Genomic DNA, 20,440 nt, shown 5'->3' on the forward strand with positions numbered 1-20,440 from the left:
CGTATTTTTTAGGATAATGTTAGCATGTAATAAGTATTTAATACGATCCTATCAGTTTATCTTGTTTTGCGATCTGTTTGGACTAAATAATTAATATTTATAGTTATTACTTATCAATAATCAACTCAAACAGAACAATTCAAGTTCGTTATTTTATGTCATGATTTACTTTATTAAAAGATATTTCTTTCCAAATAATACTCTGCCCGGCAGTAGCTGAGATTACCAGAGATGTATATTCATAAAATAGAGTAAAATCTAAAACGGATGAGTTCCACAGGAAAAGCCAAACACAAAAAAAAACTCGACGAGCTTCCTCACCTTTGGGTGCATTAAAATTCATGCGCTGATATCAACAGAAACAGCTTGGCGATGTTCGACCCGAACGGTTGTCCGCCTTTGAACACCGTCATGCTCAACTCCACCTCAATATCCTGCGGCCCTTCTATGCTTCTGACCAGGTTCAGCAGCACTTCGTTCGACAGTTTGTTCAAGCTGGCAAAATAGAGAAGAAAAGGCACGGAAATAAGAATTAAGTGCGCCACCACCTGGCCGCGCAACGATCCGGCTCCGGGGTCAGAGCGCAGCGTGTGTGTATTTTGTCGATATGAGAGGAAGGTACCTAAAAAATCCCTCGTCCGCCGGGCGTACGTTGGCCGGTGCATCGACGTGGATCAGTTTCATATCAAAGTCGATTGACTCGTACCAGGCGGGTCCCCGCAAATTGAACAACGCCCGTCCCGTGGGTGGCACCGGCATGTTCGATGTCAGAGTTATGAAGTTGTACGAGTACGACGACGGTTTCCTCAGACATTCTACGTCGTCCGGTTGGCAGTATCGGGTGGTCCGGCGGCAGCGACTGATTAGGAAGACAATTTCGACATATTCAGCAAAATTAAATTAATTTAGCAAATTTTGGCTAGAGAGTTAAATAAACGAGGAATATGGAAGGAAGCTCTTTTGATGCAAGAATACCCGATACCTAGATATAAAATTAAAGTTCACATCACGATGAACAGTCAAAGAAGCAAATCGATTGCATACACAGATAGAAAAATCCACTGAAATTTACGCTAAAGATGATGCACATAAATGGAACGCCATTATTAGCTTAATTCCACGCGTGATTTAGCCTAAATGTATACAATATTTGACGTGAATCGTCAATATTGCTTGCAAGTTGTAAGCAAACTTGTTAGGAAGAGGTCCATTTCCGCGTAGAATAGTGTAAATTTCCGCATCTCAAGTTTTACGCGTTGTTTACTTTTCATTATTTTTTTCTGTGCACTATAGTGCTTCAAAATGTAACCCGATGCAAGAGAAAATGCTGAACGTTGAATTTTATTTTAAACACTATAAAATTTCCACTCGGAAAGTAGTCATTACTTACTTGTTCCTGTCGGGGTCGATTTCATATTCATAAGGACAATCGATGCGAGTACAACGGAAGCTGCCCCGAATGTTGGTGCATATTTCATTGCGGGCATTACAAACGTCTCTCGTTTCGCATTCGTCGATATCTGCAACGAGCAATGGATAGCAATGACTGGCGGATAAATAAATAACCCTCGAGGTATTGGAGGTTGAAAATGGAATCATGAATGTAAAATTCGATATTATGGATGAATCATCTGTTCGGTATTCGCATGCAGCTGTGTGTTTGTGTATGTTTACTTAGCAATCTCGCATTGTTTTTACGTGAGCTTTCACCACAAATAACTTTTGCGCAAACAGTTGCAGTCGACGGGAATATATTCCATTGATGGCAATGAATTTTTTGCTTTGAGCGTAGCGGCACACCAGGAGTTACGAGTCACGAAATTAGGCAAGATCTCGAACGCTAATAGCTTCTTTACCTTTCGGTGGATTTTCGAGATTTTCTTATCAATCGACTCGCAAACTCTCCAGTAATTTTTCAATTCCATTGAAACTATTAATTATCAAACGTTAAAATTTTGAAATTCCCAATTCTTTACAAACCTAGAAAAAAAAATCAGAATCGATCCATCCCGTTCATGCAACCTATGTAGGGTCGTTTGGCCGAAACCCATTCGGCTGAATGCCACTAGGCCGAACAAACCATTAGGCCGTAACCCATCTGGCCGAAAGTCATTTGGCCGAAAGGGTTATTTGGCCGAAAGGGTCATTTGGCCGAAAGGGACATTTGGACAAGGAGCAGTGAGACGACTCACTTCTCACTCCTTATTTCTCACTTCTCGTTGTCAAAAATGAGAAGCGCGAAGTGAGTAGTGAGACGTCTCAGTAATCACTTCGTGCTCCTCTTTTCTTACAGTGAGAAGTAAAAAATGAGGAATGAGAATTGAGATGTCTCTCTTCTTACTCTTAATTTCTCACTTTTCAAATTCTTTAATTTCTCACTTTTCAAAACCTATTCGGCCAAATGACCCTTTCGGCCTAATGACTCTTTCGGCCAAATGACCATTTCGGTCAAACGACCCTTTCAGCCAAATGACCCTTTCGGCCAAATGACCCTTTCGGCCAAACGACTCATTCGGCCAAATGACTTTCGGCCTAATGGTCTGTTCGGCCAAGCAAATTTCGGCCAAATGGCTTTCGGCCGAATGGGTTTCGGCCAAACGACCCTTACCCTGTGGGGAAGGGTCGTTTGGCCGAAACCCATTCGGCTGAAAGCCCTTTGGCCGAATGCCACTAGGCCGAACAAACCATTAGGCCGAAAGTAATTTGGCCGAAAGGGTCATTTGGCCGAAAGGGTCGTTTGGCCGAAAGGGACATTAGGCCGAAAGGGTCGTTTGGCCGAAAAGGTCATTTGGCCGAAAGGTTCATTTGGACGAAAGGGCCATTTGGCCAAAAGTGTCATTTGGCCGAATAGGTCATTTGAAAAGTGAGAAGTTAGGAATGAGAAGAGAGACTACCCAGATATTTTTTTACGAAAATCTTTCTGATAAGCCTATAGAATTGGACGCGATGAACTCAAATATAATAAAAAGTCAATTCTCGCCAAAATTGCAGCTTCGCCCATATGATACTCAGCGCTAGAATGCGCATTTTGCGTGTGAAAATAGTATTTAATTTCGAAGAAATGGTTTCCCCGAAGAAATATTAATTTTGGAGGAATACTATTTTCCAAAAAATGGTATTTTCGGGAAAATATATTTTAATGGAAATATTATTCTCGGAGAAATATTATTTCTTGCAAATTCATAACGTCCGTTATGTCTAACGTATATTCAATATTTATGCCTATGGCCCGCCCCATAAGTTGTGCCAGAAAATTTCACGTACATTGTGGACCATTCAGGCAAAATCCATTCATATATTTTTTTTATAAACCGTTAACAAATTCAATTCTTACTGCCATCCAAGGGTTAAAACAATTAAACAGGCAAATACAAGTTTCTGCTCCATTACTTACCGATACAACTACGCCCATCCTGTCCTAATCGATACCCCTGCGGACAGCGGCATCCGTACGAGCCGGGGTTGTTCTCGCATATCCCCACGCATAAATTGTTCGATTTGTACTCGACGCACTCGTCCACGTCCTCGCAGGTGCGATTGTTGGCTGCAAGTTTGAAGCCCGGTTCGCAGCCGCACCGGTACGATCCGTAGTAATTGATACACCGTTGATGGCAAAGGCCGGGTATTTCGCTGCACTCGTCCACATCCGTGCAGACCATATCTTCGGGGCGGTTTTTCTTGAAGCCGGCTTTGCAGTCACACCTGTACGAGCCGAGCGTATTGATGCACTCGGAGTTGTGCGGACACACCTTGCCCTTGTGCAGGTCGCACTCGTTGATATCCTCGCACCGGTGGTTCCGACCGATTACGTAGCCCGACGGACAAAGGCAGACGTATCCGCCACGTTTGTTTTTGCATATCTGGTCCGGTCCGCACTTGGCCTCGCCGGTGTTGCACTCGTCCACATCTGACGGGGGTGTTGTTGAAAAAGACGTTAGAATGACGATAAGCGTTTTGTATTTCCTAGCGTTACAAATGGGACTCGTGTGGAATTTTCCATTAAATAGCATTTGAATATTTTGATAATTGTCAACAATTAGCGTTCATACATTATGATGACTTTTCAATTAAAAAATTTATAAAATTTAACAGGGTCATTTCTTTTAGTTTTGAGACATCAATTTTAACACAAGATGGACCTCCCTGGTTTATTCTACAGGTGGTTAGAGATTTTTCAAATTGACGTGATTTCTACAATGCCTAAATGTAGCTTAAAGAGATGATGGATGCTCTAAAAATTAGAGTGTCTAGACTCGAACAACGATTCTGTTGAAGGTAACCTACCTAAGCACTCCGTTGCATCGTGATTAGCGACAAATCCAGTTGGACATACCAACACTTCGTAACATCGATAAGAACCATTTCCATTAACACACCTTTGATTAGATCGGCAAGCGTTGTCTCGCGTACATTCGTCGATGTCTAATGATTGGGTTGAAATCAACAAAAAAAAGTATAAAATTAAAACTGAGGAATAGATTAATTTTCTAGAGATTTATAGCTTTACGTTTTCCCAGCGAGGCATGTTAAGATTGAGAAAAAATATTAGATGGATTACAGGAAGATAAAGGCATCAGGTCTGTGACCACTCAATTCCACTTTCCTATTTATATCTTGACAGTTACTCATGTTTTGTGTGCCATATTTCTTTGGCACGACGATATTGTTGAGAAGCATTCGTCAAGATACAAAAAAATAATCTTGAAGCCAATTGGAATAAAGCAAGCTCGTCTTCTTGTTAACATATTCCATTAAAAAAGTTTAATACAGATTCCATATTCAAATACATACCAACACATGCCCCGAGGGCATTCCTCTCAAATCCAATGCCACATGACCCGAGGTACCGGTTGTATTCGACCGGCCGATTGTTTGTTTCGTACGGGGATTGAGGCGTAATCCTGTTCGTTTGCGTGTAATAAACAGGGCGAGTAGTTGTAGTGGTAGTTGTGGTGCTGGTACTGGTGCTAGTGGAAGTACCAGAGGGTCTACTAAAACTCGGTGCATACCTTGACCTCTGCCGACAGCGGAAGGAACCTTTGGTATTGAAGCACTCGTACGGTGGCATGCAATTGTGCCGCCCAAGAGCACATTCGTCATCATCTGGTTAGCCAAAGTGGAATCGATTAATTTTAAAAACGGGTCAGGAATATTTTTCATCCTTTCTCACATTCGCCAACAAAAGCCAATCACTCACCGTCACAGTTTCCGGTTTCGGCATTCAGGGTGTAGCCCGTGCCGCAGCTTTGCAACCGAATGCACGTATAGGATCCAATCGTATTATCGCATCGTTGGCTTTGGAGGCATTCGTGTGCATTTATTTGACACTCGTTTATATCTGCAACATGGGCGGGGCGAAACGAAATAAAATTTAAAAATTTTAAACTCTAATTAGATTGAAATATGAATTGATTCTAAAGATTATGTACTGTAGGTTACTAATTTTATTAAAATTTTAGGTTCAAATTGTACTCACCCACGCACGCGTTCGTGACCTGATCAAGCATGAAGCCAATTTTGCAGTCGCACCGAAAACCACCGATCTCGTTGGTACACACCTGGTTGCTATCACAGGCATACTTATCAGCAGTACATTCATCAATATCTATAAAATGTATGCAAACAGAGGTCAATTAGTTCAATGTGGAAACCGGAAATCACATCACAGATCGCTGAACTTTCCATGTAGGATTAAATTATTTATTTTTTTTCTATCACTTCAACGATAATTCCCAAATCTAATACAGTCGGACTCGAATATCCGGAGTATCGATTTTTTCACTCCGGATAATTGTAATCGAATCACCAGAAAAAAAAAATCTGCAATTAAATAACGAAAAACTTATGTTTTATTTTATTTGCAGTGGTGTAGTTAGAAATTATTTAAGAAAAACCCTGATTAATCCACCTAGCGGTATCGGTGACTTTCTGATGTACTATGGAAAAATAGAATTTTTGCCATAACTTTGGGGTCCATAGTATCTAGCGAATTTGCGATATGAAATAGTAAGACAGGATTCCCATTTGAATCCAATTGTTGATTAAGAATAGGTGCCAATAAATAGCTAGACTATTTATGCGCTTTTTGTTAAAAAAATAGTATTATGGCCATTATTTCTAAGCCCAAAGTTTGATCTAGTCAATTTTCAACAGAAAGCAATGAAACTTCCGAGTCCATTGTCCGATCCATCCAGTTTTCGATAGGAAACAATGTGAAAGCTCCCTCCGACCTAAGCGATTTCATCGCCGCAACTAGTCTCCGCGATTCTATCGTTGGTTCGCTGCAGGCAAAATATGTTTGTATTTTGGAGCCTTTCGGTATACTTCGTGTCCGAGAAAGACCCCTTCTTGGGAATCAAGAAAATAGGCAATGATCTGCACATAAAATAACCATTTACAGATACTTGCTATCTCTACTTGGTGCCAGTCATGTTTCCATTTGTTGCAGAAGATTTACTCGTGGAAATTCATAAGACATTCCGAGTAGCCTCAAAAATATTTCCGGTGGAAACTTAAAAGAAACTTCCGGTGAAATTTTGAAGAATTTTTTTGAAAATGTAGATAAATTGTGGAAACCCATAAAAAAAATACAAGAAAATCAGACGAATTTCTGAATAGGAAATAAGAGGAATTTTCAGAATATCGGGTGTCAAGCAATTTGTTTTCAAGTCTTGTTATGATCGAAAAAGCCTCATGCTTCTCGTCTATCGTCGTTAATTATCAATCAATAAATCAATAAATCTGCAATCCTTGCTCTGCACCGAAACACATCGTTCTATGATGGCGAGGTTACGTTTTCGTCTGTCGAATGAGCAACTGCTTCATCATGTTTTGAACCACATTGGATTGATATAAATGACAAATTTGGAAATTTTGTCTCAAATGCAGTCAAACGCAGAAAAAGTTTAATTGACAATCGAGCAAGTAATTGCATGGTGGAAAAAAGACAAGAAAAGGACTTCCATGGAGAAGTTCTTAAAGCGAAAAGTTCGTGATCATGTTCTAGAGAAAATACGTGCTTTATGGAATCAAGGTTAAAGACCGAACAAACAATTTAAGCTAGTTTTTTAGCTGCAGAAGCTTATTTGCCACGAAACAAGCTCCTCTTCAGCTTCCAATGTTTGTTGGCTATATAGAACACCCATACCTCAGTCCCTTCCATTCCAGCTGCGTTCATGTTTCTAAAAATAATCATGTTTTGTATGAATATTACAGTAAAACATTCATTTGAATTCATGAATTTGATTTTGATATACAAGCATATAGTCAAATTGTCAAATGTCCTCCGTTCTACTGAAAACAATGGAAAAAATGATAGATGAACATATCAAGTCATCATATTTAACCCAACTACCGTTAAGCAAACACCAATTCGCTTATCAGGAAGGTAAATCATCAGTAACCGCATTACATGCAGTTGTTACAAAATTAGAAAAATCTTTTGAAGCAAAAGAAATTTCCCTTGCTGCTTTCTTAGATATAGAGGGAGCTTTTGACAATACATTCTCATAATTCCATAAAAGGCAATATCAAATAGTGGCTTCGATAAATGCATTGTAGATTGGATTAAAGAAATGTTAACAAAGAGAAATATCAGCTAACCTTGGAAACTCTCACATTAGTGTTAGAGCAATCAAAGGGTGCCCACAAGGAGGCGTATTATCACCTTTATTGTGGTCTTTAATAGTAGATGATCTTCTCAAATACCTTATAGCCCAGGGCTTCGAAGTAATTGGTTTCGCTGACGATATTGTCATAATAGTACGAGGCAAATACAATGACATTATCGCCAACAGAATGCAAACTGCTTTAAACTATGTCTCCACATGGTGCGATAGAGAAGGATTGAGTGTAAATCCGTCCAAAACCACTATTGTGCCCTTCACGCGTAGGAGGATATTCTCCTAAACAACCTGATATTGAAAGGTACACGATTGGAACTTTCAAATACAGTCAAATTCCTTGGCGTAGTTCTTGATAGCAAACTTAACTGGAACATGCATTTAGAACACGCCATTAATAAAGCGACAAATGCTCTATGGATTAGTAAACGAACTTTTGGTAGGAAATGGGGACTTAAGCCGAAAATGATCCATTGGATATATTCAGCTATAGTAAAACCAAGAATTACCTATGGTTCGTTGGTCTGGTAACCAAAGACGAAAGAGAAGAGTGACCTTAAGGGTCATCTTAGCATTCTAAAAACTTCAGTATAAACTCCCTAGTAATAAACAATGAAGACTGGATGGAGAAAAAGTACAATTTCAATAGACTGTTCAAAGTAATTGATTCTGGGCGCAATATATGGTTGAATGGAGAACCAACACTTCGTTCAGGATCAATTACGTTTTATACTGGCGGTTCAACATTGAATAACCAAGTGGAAGCAGGAGTTACTGGCCCTGGGATAGACATATCGATTCCCATGGGAAGTTGGCCATCCGTATTCCAAGCGGAAGTTCACGCAATTCTAGAGTGTTCTGTATTATGTTTGCGTAGGAACTACAGAAACTCAAATATATGCATAATGTCCGACAGCCAAGCAGCTTTGAATGCGCTAAAGTCGGCGACATGCACTTCAAAACAAGTTTTGGAATGCATGTAGTCCCTCCAAAAATTGTCTTGTCGGAACCAATAGATTGCTATATTGGGTTCCAGGACACTGTGGAATAGATGGTAACGTAAAAGCCGATATGCTGACGAGACTCGGATCATCAAGTCGGTTTACAGGACCGGAACCTTTTTCGCAGCTTACCAACTTCTTCTCTTCGTATGGAGCTGAAGGTATGGGAATCTATGAAAATAGAAACCAATTCTAGGAACGCAACTAATGCCAGGCAATCGAAACGCTTTATCACTCCAAATGTTTCCATGACTCGCAACATCTTAGAATTATCTAAAAGAGACCTAAGCACTTATACGGGTCTCATTACAGGTCATTGTCCGAGTCGATATCATTTGAAGCTTATAAGGAAACTTCAGAGTGATCTGTGTCACTTCTGGGACATAAAAAAAGAATATTCGGAGCATCTGTTAAGCCGGCAATTTTTCGAACAAGACGAAAGTTCTTCACCAAGGGTTTGTAGAACCATTTGAGGTTGGTAAAAAAAATCCCATTCCGTTGGTGCATTTCATTCTAAAAGCTGAGACGTGTTGGAGAGAAGCTGATAGTTAAACAATGACGATCACTTCCAATAGCAATACGCCATAATGACATAGCAAGAAAAAAGGGAATATATTACAATAGATAAGAAAATGGTTGCAGTAATGAAAAAACCCGACAAGGAAGAAAAATATAGTCAAATTTCAATATACAAAACAACCCCTTTTTCAACCCCCCTCTCACAACCTAGATACATCCCCTATTGTGAAAATAATCATATTATATATGATAACATTGAAATTCAAAAATTTCAATATAAAAAATCGAAGGAAAAAATACTCCGGATAATCGAACCCCATCAAACGTCAGGTGACAGAATTTGGAACATCATCAAATGATTTAAGTTATTACACTACAAAAAAGTTTTGATGCACCTATTCCAAAATTTTTTGGATGCTTTATGTATTGTACATGTGATATTCTTGAGGAAAACATGATATCGATCATGGCTAGTGTAAAGGGTTTTGGTTTTGGTGGGTCGGGCAACAACTGTTACGATTGCCTTACCCACGATACCTGAGTTATCTTCTCAGGTATTAGGTTGCAGATTTCCGTTTACCCTTCGAAAAAGCCAGATTAATCCACCTATCGGTGATGGTACCTTTCTCGACCTTTGTAAAATGTTATTTATTTTTATTTATTCAGACTAAGGCCGAAGTGGCCTGTGCAGTATGTAAGAGTCTTCTCCATTCGGCTCGGTCCATGGCAACACGTCGCCAGCCACGCAGTCTACGGAGGGTCCGCAAGTCATCTTCCACCTGATCGATCCACCTTGCCCGCTGCGCACCTTGCCTTCTTGTGCCCGTCGGATCGTTGTCGAGAACCATTTTCACCGGGTTATTGTCCGACATTCTGGCTACGTGCCCGGCCCACCGCAGTCGTCCGATTTTCGCGGTGTGAACGATGGATGGTTCTCCCAACAGCTGATGCAACTCGTGGTTCATTCGCCTCCTCCATGTACCGTCCGCCATCTGCACCCCACCATAGATGGTACGCAGCACTTTCCTTTCGAAAACTCCGAGTGCGCGTTGGTCCTCCACGAGCATCGTCCAGGTCTCGTGTCCGTAGAGGACTACCGGTCTAATGAGCGTTTTGTAGATGGTCAGTTTGGTACGGCGGCGAACTCTATTCGATCGAAGCGTCTTGCGGAGTCCAAAGTATGCACGATTTCCAGCCACTATACGCCTCCGAATTTCTCTGCTGGTATCATTTTCGGCAGTCACCAGTGAGCCCAAGTACACAAATTCTTCTACCACCTCGATTTCATCACCACCGATGCCAACTCGCGGTGGGTGGCTCACATTGTCTTCTCTTGAACCTCTTCCTATCATGTACTTCGTCTTCGACGTGTTGATGACTAGTCCAATCCGCTTGGCTTCCCTCTTCAGTCTGATGTAGGCTTCCTCCATCTTCTCAAAGTTACGTGCCATAATATCTATGTCGTCAGCGAAGCCAAATAGCTGGACGGACTTATTGAAAATTGTGCCATTCGTGTTAATCCCTGCTCTTCGTATTAGCCCTTCCAAAGCGATGTTGAATAGCAGACACGAAAGACCATCACCTTGCCGTAACCCACTGCGGGTTTCGAAGGGACTCGAGAATGCCCTGAAACTCGAACTACGCACATCACCCGATCCATCGTCGCTTTGATCAACCGTGTCAGTTTATCCGGAAATCCGTTTTCGTGCATTAGCTGCCATAGCTGGTCCCGATCGATTGTATCATATGCGGCTTTGAAGTCGATAAATAGATGATGTGTGGGCACGTTGTATTCGCGGCACTTCTGCAGTACTTGGCGAATGGCGAACACCTGGTCCGTGGTGGAGCGTTCGCCCATAAAACCCGCCTGGTACTGCCCCGACGGCATAAAATTTGGGAGAGTACCTTGTAGGCGGCCTTCAGCAATGTGATTGCACGGTAATTGCTACAATCCAGCTTATCGCCCTTTTTGTAGATGGGACACACGACACCTTCCATCCACTCCTGCGGCAAAACTTCCTCCTCCCAAATCTTGGTAATGACCCAGTGCAGCGCTCTAGCCAGTGCCTCACCACCGTGTTTAAATAGCTCTCCTGGTAGTTGGTCAACCCCAGGGGCTTTGTTGTTCTTCAGCCGACCAATCTCCTCCTGGATTTCCTAGAGATCCGGGGCCGGTAGTAAAATGTGTATGCTCGAAAATAGACGAGCTAGGAGTAAAATAGAAAATTTCTGTGCCCGTTTTTATGAAAATTTCAGGAAATTTCAGTATAACGAGCTCGGTGGTCTAGTGGCTACCGCTTCTGCCTTATAAGCAGGAGGTCATGGGTTCAATTCCAGGCTCGTCCCCTTCCCTACTTTGTACTTCTATCTTAGTTCTTTCCGTTGTTTCACGATTCCTACTGTTATAACCTTCCACACAATCCCAAAACCTCCCGTAGCACCTATTAGAGGTCGTAGACTTTTCTGCATCTTTCTTAAGTAGGTGTCCAACAAACCATCCTTCCCCTCCCTCAGCATTCGCAAGGACGTGGCCAGGACAGATCTAGACTATTGGAAAGTGCATTGCTTCCATCTAAGAGATATTGATTAGTCCCAAATCAATATATGTGGTAACGGATGAAAGTGATGCTACTCTCATACAATAGTCTTGGCTTGTACCACCTACGAATTAGTGCGAAATGCTCAATAGTCAATGCTAATGCTAATGCAACTGGAAATTTCAGTGTATAGGGGAACTGCTCCTTGAATTCATCTCACAGCTCCGAAATTTATCCCATTGTAAACAAAGCAATGGAAAACAATTTGATATGTTTCTGAATTTTGTGATTTTTGTCAGCAGTGAGCACGAATGTTATCCGAAATTCCCTAATTTTGTCCCTTTCTTCGGTTCACGGTTGGATCAAACATCACAAAATTTGTTTTTGAGCTGGCATATCTTTCATTCCAGCCGTTGTTATCAAACACGGAGAAAAAAAACTACATAACGATAGCAGTTCGATGCGGAGGAAGCCAACGTTAGGTTTAAGCGGTTGAGCTCAAATAGCTTTTCGGTACAATTTTGTTGCACGAGAAAGGCAAAGCAAGTATTTTGGCCATTATTTCTAAGGTGATAGTCCAATCTGGCCAATTTTCAATAGAAAAAATGGAACAGGATTCCGTGTAAAGGAAACTATTTTGAGCTTTTTAGTGGAATTTAATTCCACCACTTGATTGTACCTTGACAGATACGTATTTCGACCTCAACAGTAGGGTCGTCTTCAGTGTGTCGTACTTAACTCGACGAAGTCGTCAATTAAATCTGCTAAGCGAAAGCTTGGGGAAAAAATGGGTATTTTTTTGTTGTCGCGCGGTGCCATTTGGTAGAAACCCGGCCAAATGCAGAGTGCAGATTTGTCTATATACAGCAGTAGACGAATGTCGTAACAATGGAATTTGCTACTACCCGAGCAGCACACATGTTGTACATAGATGATAGTAGCTTATGTGTGACCCGATTAAGTCACATTTAGGTTGCTGTAACCAGTTTCATTAGACTTGTGCTTGGGTATCATGTTATTTGTAAGGTGATCATTGATACGTTCTGAATTGCGTTTTTTCTGGAGTAATCTTTTGTCATGATGCCATGTCAAAAAGCGCAGTGAGACAGCGATGGATATGTGGTTACCATTAGTGATGTTGTGATTACATATGATGGTAATTTCTTGCAGCTCTGATTCTAATGAATTCAGGAAGGAATACCTTAAAATATTTCGGAGACGAGCCAGCCTTTTCTAATATTCTTACATTTCTCCACAAATTCTTTGAAAATTAATTAGGCAATAGAACCAGAAAGTTCTACAAAGAGGAATTGCTTCAAAACTTCCTCCATAATTTTGACGTAGGACTTACGTCTTTCTTTACTATACTGGGTGTCATTTAGATTTTTGGAAATCGAGAGTGTTACGCTGAAAGGGAAGATTTTGAACGTTATTAGCGCGTTTATCTTCCGGACATTCTCCAGCAGTTTGCCGATTTCTTTGAAAGTTAAGATTATTATCGATAAGCTATTGAAAATTTCAATTCTTTTCAAAGTCAGCAAAAATTTCTTATGTGACCAATCCTATGCATTCCTAAGACGGACATCAAAATGCTGTGAGTCACGGGCCTTCGGGTCGGCAAGATTTTCTTTGTGTATAAAATAAGCAGTGCCTGCCGTGTACAAGTCGTTACAATTTGTGACAGCAGCGCATACTGACGTGCTTTTTGCTCCCGGATGAAGAAGAATAAAATTGGCCCAGAGAGATTTGGTCTGCTCATCCACAGAAAGTGATTGGTACGAGTTATGGCATATGACTGACCACATGTTAAGTTGTGCTTGGTACTAAATGAAACAAACATTTAAACATGGTTATACTATAACAGTTCTGATGCCCCAACAAAAAAAATCAACTACACTGATGACAATAAAAAATTGATTGAAATGTGTTAATATCCATGTTTTAATAAAAGTCCGCAACAAATAATTTACAGCAGAATATTTAAATAAACATTATTTCATACTTTGGTTTTCATTTTCTGAGAAATAATATTATTAAACTTAACATAGACTCGGACTTTGGAGCCAAAACATAAATAATTTTTCGTTGACGTATTAGCAGTACATCATCCATTTTAGTAGGGTTACTGCTTCTTGACTTGTTTCTTATTGTTGTGATTTTTTCAGCAGGAAGCAACAAAATTGGTTCTGTATTTCTTTGTTTAGAAAACGGGACAGTTCCCCTAAAATAGCACATTTCGCCCAAGTCTGAGAATTTTATTAATAGAATTTTTAAACATTTACTATCATGAATAAGAAATCTATAAATTCCCTACATTTGCTTGAGTAAGCAAGGGCCTAATAGTTAGAAACAAAGTAATTTTAATTATGTATTTAATTATTGGTTTTGTTTCCGGAAGTTTTGAATAAAGAAATTGTTAATAATTCTACACAGCATGGAAATTGTTGTTTCCAATATCAATACCTATAATCAAACTCCATAAATCCAAAAGTTAAAAGTCAAATGTAAATACGTTACGTTTATGCAAGTCCTCCGTCTACTCGCGGTTATGTTAAAAACATTACCCATCGCTCGTTTTTTATTCTTTATTAAATAGGCTTGCAGCCCTATAGGCTGGCTCACCTCTGAATCCTTCAGGAATTCGTTTAAAAATTCTTGAGGACTATAGAAAATATCTCAAGGAGTTCTCCCGGAAATTACTTCAGAAATTCCTATAGTTCTTTTGCAAATTCCTTTAAAAAATTACTTTGAAAATTCGTTTAGGTGCTTCTGAGAAAATTTCTTGTGAAAATCCATCAGAAATACGTCCGCGAAATACTTCAGAAATTCCTTTATTCCTACTTCTATTGAAATTACTTTAGGATTTTTTCGGAAATTCTTCTAGAATTACTTCCGAACTTATAACCAAATTTTCTTCATAAAATCATTTGGAGGTTCCATCAAGATTTCTTTCAGATATATCTTTGGGAACTTCATCAGAAATGTTTTCAGAAATTCCTTTGGAAACTTCTTCAAAAGTTTCTTTGAAAATTCCTTTAGAAATTCTTTCGGAAATACCTCCAGAAAATGCATTATTTTATATAAATTATTTTAAAATTTCTTGAGATTTTTTAGAAATTTTTTAGCGCATTTTTTTTGGGAAAACTTTAGAAAACATTTTAAGGAATTTTTCCAGAAATTTCCCAGAAACTCCTTCTCGTGCATCATAAAATGTATTAATAAAAGTACACAAGACAGGTAAAAATAACACTTTAGGGCGATAGATCCCATAATTTTCAACAATTCCCATTTGTTTGCATTCATTGCTTATCATTTTTGCTCCAAACGAAATTTTTTTTTTCGATTTTAATTTTTTTTTTCCAAAGGGGGAGCTTTGGGAAAAACTGTAATTTGGAAATAACTCCGGAACGCAATGGCTGATCTGGCCAATTTTCAAAAGGAAACAATGGGATCGGATTCCACGTCGAATGCAACTTGTTGCAAGCAAATCGGTCAATGATAAGTACCAAAAAATAAGTAATTTTTTTGCGCACATACATACAAAAAATTCAAAAAATCGATTTTGCTCCACAGTGCTCATCTGATTCTTTACCATGTTCTGAGTGTCATCTGAAAATTTGAGCTCATTTGGATTAAAACTGATTTAGCACAAGTCGTTTCAAGTTTGCATGCAAATTAGTATGGGGAAATTTATTTTTTCATTATACTGTTAATGACGCTTCCCCATCAAGCGCATGTTAAAAGAAAACCTTCATAGCTAAAAGGAATACTCAACAGCTTTCACTCAGTGAAAACCGCATCTCAATTAATCGTTCCCATAATTAGTAATCGAATTTAATCTATACCGTGGTTTTCTGGAGCTAATTGCATAACATTTCAGTGATGCCCTCAAAGAAGTTTTAACGGTCATGACTAAAGATTCGCAACCTGTCTTAAAATCGATTACTAATTATTGGGACGATTAATCAACATGCGGTTTTCGTTGGGTGAAAGCTGTTGAGTATCCCTTTTACTATGTAGGTTTTCTTTTAACCTGCGCTTAATGGGGAAACGTCATTAACAGTATAATGAAAAAATAAATTTCCCCATACTAATTTGCATGTAAACTTGAAACGGCTTGTGCTAAATCAGTTTTAATCCAAATGAGCTCAAATTTTCAGAGGACACTCAGAACATGGTAAAGAATCAGATGAGCACTGTGGAGCAAAATAGATTTTTTGAACCACCCTAATACACACGCACATACACACACACACATACATACATACGGGGGCAGCAGGGACTTTGTCCAAGGGCTTGACGACCCCTCCCCATGGCCACTGCGAGTTAGACCGGGACCATCGTCCCTAACCCCTAATCCCAAGGCGTCAAGCGACCCGTGCCGAGGGGATGCATGGCCAGGGGGGTGAAATAATAAGCTAGGCCTTTAACGGAGCCTGTGGGGTACCTGGGCAGCCTCCACAGTAATTGTCCCTTACCGCGTTATGCTGGGCTCTAGCGTGGTGGACCTCATTTTCCGAGCAACTCGTGGGACCAAAATGGAAAACCAAGTCAATTCTTCAATTAGTGGTAGTAGTGTAGGCGACAAACCCTTCGCAAGAGGTGGGTTGTTCAGGTCTCCGCCTAGGAGGCCAGAGGCAATAGACGGCAGCTCAGTGCGCAGCGCCAGCGTGGGTCACTCAACCTTCCTCTCGGCTATAAAAACGCCGAAAGGGGTTATTGACGGCCCATGGCTTGTGAAGGCGATGAACCGCAAACGCGATGGGCTTTCGACCTTCGAGGTGGCGACGGAACAGCTGGACGCCATCATCGACTTTGCGTCATCGAAGCATAATATCAGCAAGGACCTCAAGAGGAGCTTGCAGAAACTTCGAAAGTCGATGCTGGACGCCAAGCTGGAGAGGGCGGTCGGGACGGCCAAGTGTAAACCCGTGAAATCGGTGGAGTCGAGGTCTACCCAGACTGAGGCCCAAGGATTCGCGGACTCGAGCAAGGTCGAGTCGACCGAAGGCGTGCCAGCTAAGACGGTGGTGCCAAAGTCTACCCAGACTGAGGCTCAAGTATTTGCGGGTACGTCGGGGGTGACTACTCCAACGGAGCAGACACAAAACGGGGAGACGGTCTCCAGGGGATGAGCTCCCTGGGGCCGCTCCAAAACGCGGAGGGTTACTACCCCGAACAAGGGTAATGGGGCTGGGAAGCTGAACCCCAGCCAGGTACCTTCTCAGGACCTGGAAAGGTCCGTCCACTCAGGCAAGACGGTGGTAAGGGGTTACGGCAGGCTGAAAGTTCTCAGCCGCACCAGACCAGGGAAATAGAGGGGAATGACGCCTCCTGGACCCTGGTCAAGAACAAGAGGAAACCGAAGACGTCAAGGGCTGAAAAGAAGGCCCAGGCGAATGAGGGTAGCAAGAAGTCTAGGGTAGGCGCCAATCGCTCCAGGGGCGATGCCCTAGTCATCACGGCGGACGAGGCTAAGTACTCGGATGTTTTGAAGGCGATGAGGAGTGACGTCAAGCTCGGTGAACTCAGCGCCGACGTACGTCGAATAAGACGTACCCGGATGGGCGAGATGATACTCGAGCTGAAGCGGGGCGTCTCGCAAAAGGGCGCCGCCTACAAGAAGTTGGCGGAGGAGGTCCTAGGCGAGACGGTCAAGGTGAGGCACTCACGACGGATGTGAATCTAAGGGTTAAAGACCTGGACGAGATAATCGAAGTCGAAGAGCTCGTCAAGGCACTACGGCGACAGTGTGAAGTGGAGACGCTCAGCGCAGCCGTTCGGCTACGGAAAGGTCCGGCAGGGACGCAGGTAGCATTGGTTCGGCTATCTGCATTAGGGAGCGTCAAGGTGGGATGGTCGGTATGCCCTGTGCGCATATACGAGCAACCCGAAGTTTGCTTCAAGTGCCTGGAACCGGGGCACAAGCAATGGGACTGCAAAGGCCCTGACAGAAGCAATCTCTGCCGACGCTGCGGATTGGAGGGACATAAGGCACAATGCTGCACGAACCCTCCCAATTGTTTGATTTGTTCCAGCAAAGCTGTGAACAGCAAGCACCCCATGGGGGGCTCGATGTGCCCGGCGTTTAAGCGTGCTGCAAAATCAAAGTGCAGGTAAAGCAGCTGGCTTGCTCGGCTTCGCCCGAGTGTTTGATGTGCGCAGGTTTAGAGGAAACGGCGGAACACGTGTTGTTCGTGTGCTCACGTTTTCGCGCAATGCGTGACCACATGCTTGCCACATGTGGTCTGGACACTACCCCGGACAACCTAGTTCGGAGGATGTGTAAAGACGAAGTTGGCTGGAACGCCGTTTTATCGGCTATCGCCCAAATCGTCTCGGAGCTACACAGAAGGTGGCGCGTGGACTCAAGGATGGCTAGTTCAGGCGCAAATAAGAGGAATCGGAGTCGGCTTCATGGGTCATACCGGTGGTCATGCTCTGTGGTCGAACTCGATCCTTTTATCGAACAAGTGGCCGCGCGAAGAACAACATGGTATCGTCGCTTTCGCGGCGTCGGTCAACCGGGCGGGTTCCGAGCCCGAGGACGGAAAGGGGTCCTCGTCAAGGCTGGGGCAGGCGTAGGCCTCGCGTCGGCAAGTCCCTCTGTGTGCTGGCGAATAGGCCCTATCGCAGAAAGGTCAATTTGGGGTGCACGCGGCATCATCATTCTTGATACCAGTCGTGCAGAGGGAAGCAGGCGCGAAGTCGACCCTGCCCACCTTCCGAGGACATAGGGCGTGGTAAGGCCACCTGGAAAGCCGGCAATGCGCTGGCACGATACCATGGTGTTCTTCTAAAAAAGCGAGTCACGATGTTCGATGCTGCAAGGACACGCAGCTAACTTCGAGGGTGCGTCATGCACTGGCCCCCCTTTGAAGCATTACTTTCTGGTAGTACCGAAGGGACGATGGGCTTGGCGGCAATGGAAACGGTTTAGCTGGTCGGGGATGCAGCCCTGCCTCCCTCATTGGAGGTGGCCCCTAACCCAGCACTTCCTGGTCAACCCAGGATGTCTGTTGAGCAGATTCCCCCTCCATTGTTTAGGAAGAAAAAAAAAAACACACACATACACACAAACATACGCACACACACAGACAGACATCACCTCGGTTCGAGGAACTTAATCGATTGGTATACAACACTATGGGTCTACGGGCCTTCTATAAAAAGTTTGTTTTTGGAGCGAACATATAGCCTTTCGGTACACTTAGTGTACGAGAAAGGCAAAAATATTCTTCGAAAATTCCCTTAGGAATTTCTCCAGAAATTCTTTTGAAAATTACTTTCAAAATTTCTTCGCAATTTATTCAAGAATTCTTTTGCAAATTTCTTTAAACATTTTTTAGCTATTCCTTCAAAAATTCCTTGATAAATTTTACATTCCTTCAAAAATTGCTTCGAAAATTATTTATTGAGTTGTTCCAGATATTTCTTTGGAAGTTCTTCCAGTAACTTCTTTAGAAGTTGCTTCGGATATTCCTAGGGAATGGTATTTTACCACCCTTGCAGAAATTATTTTAAACTTGTGCTTTATATTTTTTTTATTCTATTTAAAATCTTTTCGGAAATTTCTTTAAGAATTCTTGTTCAACGAATTCTTCCGAACTTCTCTTAGGATTTCGTTTGAAATTCCTTCAGACATACTTTAAGAATTTCTATAGGAATTTATTTGGAAAATCCTCTAGGAATTCCTTCGGCAATTCTTCTAAAAATGCCTTCATCAAACCCTTCACAAATTCATTTATTTATTTTTTCCAATTTTTTCATCTGGAAATACCTTGAAAAAAAATTCTTAAGGGGTTTCTCTAGGAATAATGTATTTTTTGCCCATATATCGGAACAATGATCTATAAATGATCAATATAATTGTCTGACTTTCTGAGCTATGGATCTTTCTCGGCAGGTTTCACTTACATGCATTAATCACCAAACTAACTGTTGATTAGAGTTTTTGGATCATTTGACGATTTTAGTTCTCAAAGTGAGGAATGCCTTCATAAATTCACATATGATTTTTTGGAAGCCTCTTCAGGATTTATCAAAATTGGTGGAAAGTCATTTGATTTTTCGAAACAATATTGGTGTATTTATTAAAATTTCGGGGTAAATATTCATTCCAGTTGGTCATGTGTCCCATCAAGTATCAAGTAATTAGGGGAGACCGGGGCTGGTTGGCCGAATTTTGCTTTCAAAATTTCTGAACTCTGTCTGGATAGACTTTTCGAAAAACAGTTTTCATTGTCATAAATATATAAGTTTTGGGCACCTTAGTGACATATTTCATCGATTAAAACAAATTGAGAAAAAAGTTCTAAACAAACAAATTTGGGGGAAAAATCGGCCCCAAGGCTGGGGTAGGATGGCCAAGTTTGTCGAAATAAGTGAAATACATCAAATAAATAGAAGAGGGTTTTCCGTGTTTAGTGTTTATAATTTTGTAATATTTAGGCACGTGAAAAAATCTCAACTTTTTACTTTTTAGTCTTTTCAACATTTTTTTTTTCACAACTCTCGCTACTCTCTTTTCCCCGCCAGCGTATACTTACGTGAAAAAATCTCAACTCTTTACTGTTTAGTCTTTTTAATATTACTAGTCAACTTTTTATAACTCTCGCTACTCCACTACGCCAGCGTATACTTCCGTTTGATATCATTTTCTCTACCTTCAATGCTGCTTTTACTGAGGAATCGGTTAAGATTTGTGTCGATTGGCATTTACTATATTTTCAAATCGGCCAAATAGCCAACACGGAATTCG

General features: G+C 41.4%; 1 protein-coding gene across 15 annotated transcripts in view; it reads right to left on the reverse strand.

Annotated features, from left to right (window-relative positions):
- Window positions 1–217: 217 nt before the first annotated feature.
- The window catches only part of LOC134226971 (fibulin-1), a 90,078-nt gene continuing 69,855 nt past the window's right edge, over window positions 218–20,440 (reverse strand). For 14 of the 15 annotated variants that reach the window (XM_062708130.1, XM_062708135.1, XM_062708131.1 and 11 more), the window contains 8 exons: window positions 5,477–5,605; window positions 5,198–5,338; window positions 4,792–5,103; window positions 4,285–4,422; window positions 3,395–3,907; window positions 1,391–1,520; window positions 623–859; window positions 218–495 (listed from right to left, as the gene is read on the reverse strand). In XM_062708130.1, coding sequence (XP_062564114.1) covers window positions 333–495; window positions 623–859; window positions 1,391–1,520; window positions 3,395–3,907; window positions 4,285–4,422; window positions 4,792–5,103; window positions 5,198–5,338; window positions 5,477–5,605 — 1,763 coding nt within the window. In that variant the 3' untranslated portion in view covers window positions 218–332. The remainder of the gene's footprint in view (window positions 496–622; window positions 860–1,390; window positions 1,521–3,394; window positions 3,908–4,284; window positions 4,423–4,791; window positions 5,104–5,197; window positions 5,339–5,476; window positions 5,606–20,440) is intronic. The other variant, XM_062708137.1, reaches the window with a different exon arrangement.

The sequence above is a fragment of the Armigeres subalbatus genome, chromosome 3 (genome assembly GCF_024139115.2).
Source record: "Armigeres subalbatus isolate Guangzhou_Male chromosome 3, GZ_Asu_2, whole genome shotgun sequence".
NCBI classification, from domain to species: Eukaryota; Metazoa; Arthropoda; class Insecta; order Diptera; family Culicidae; genus Armigeres; species Armigeres subalbatus.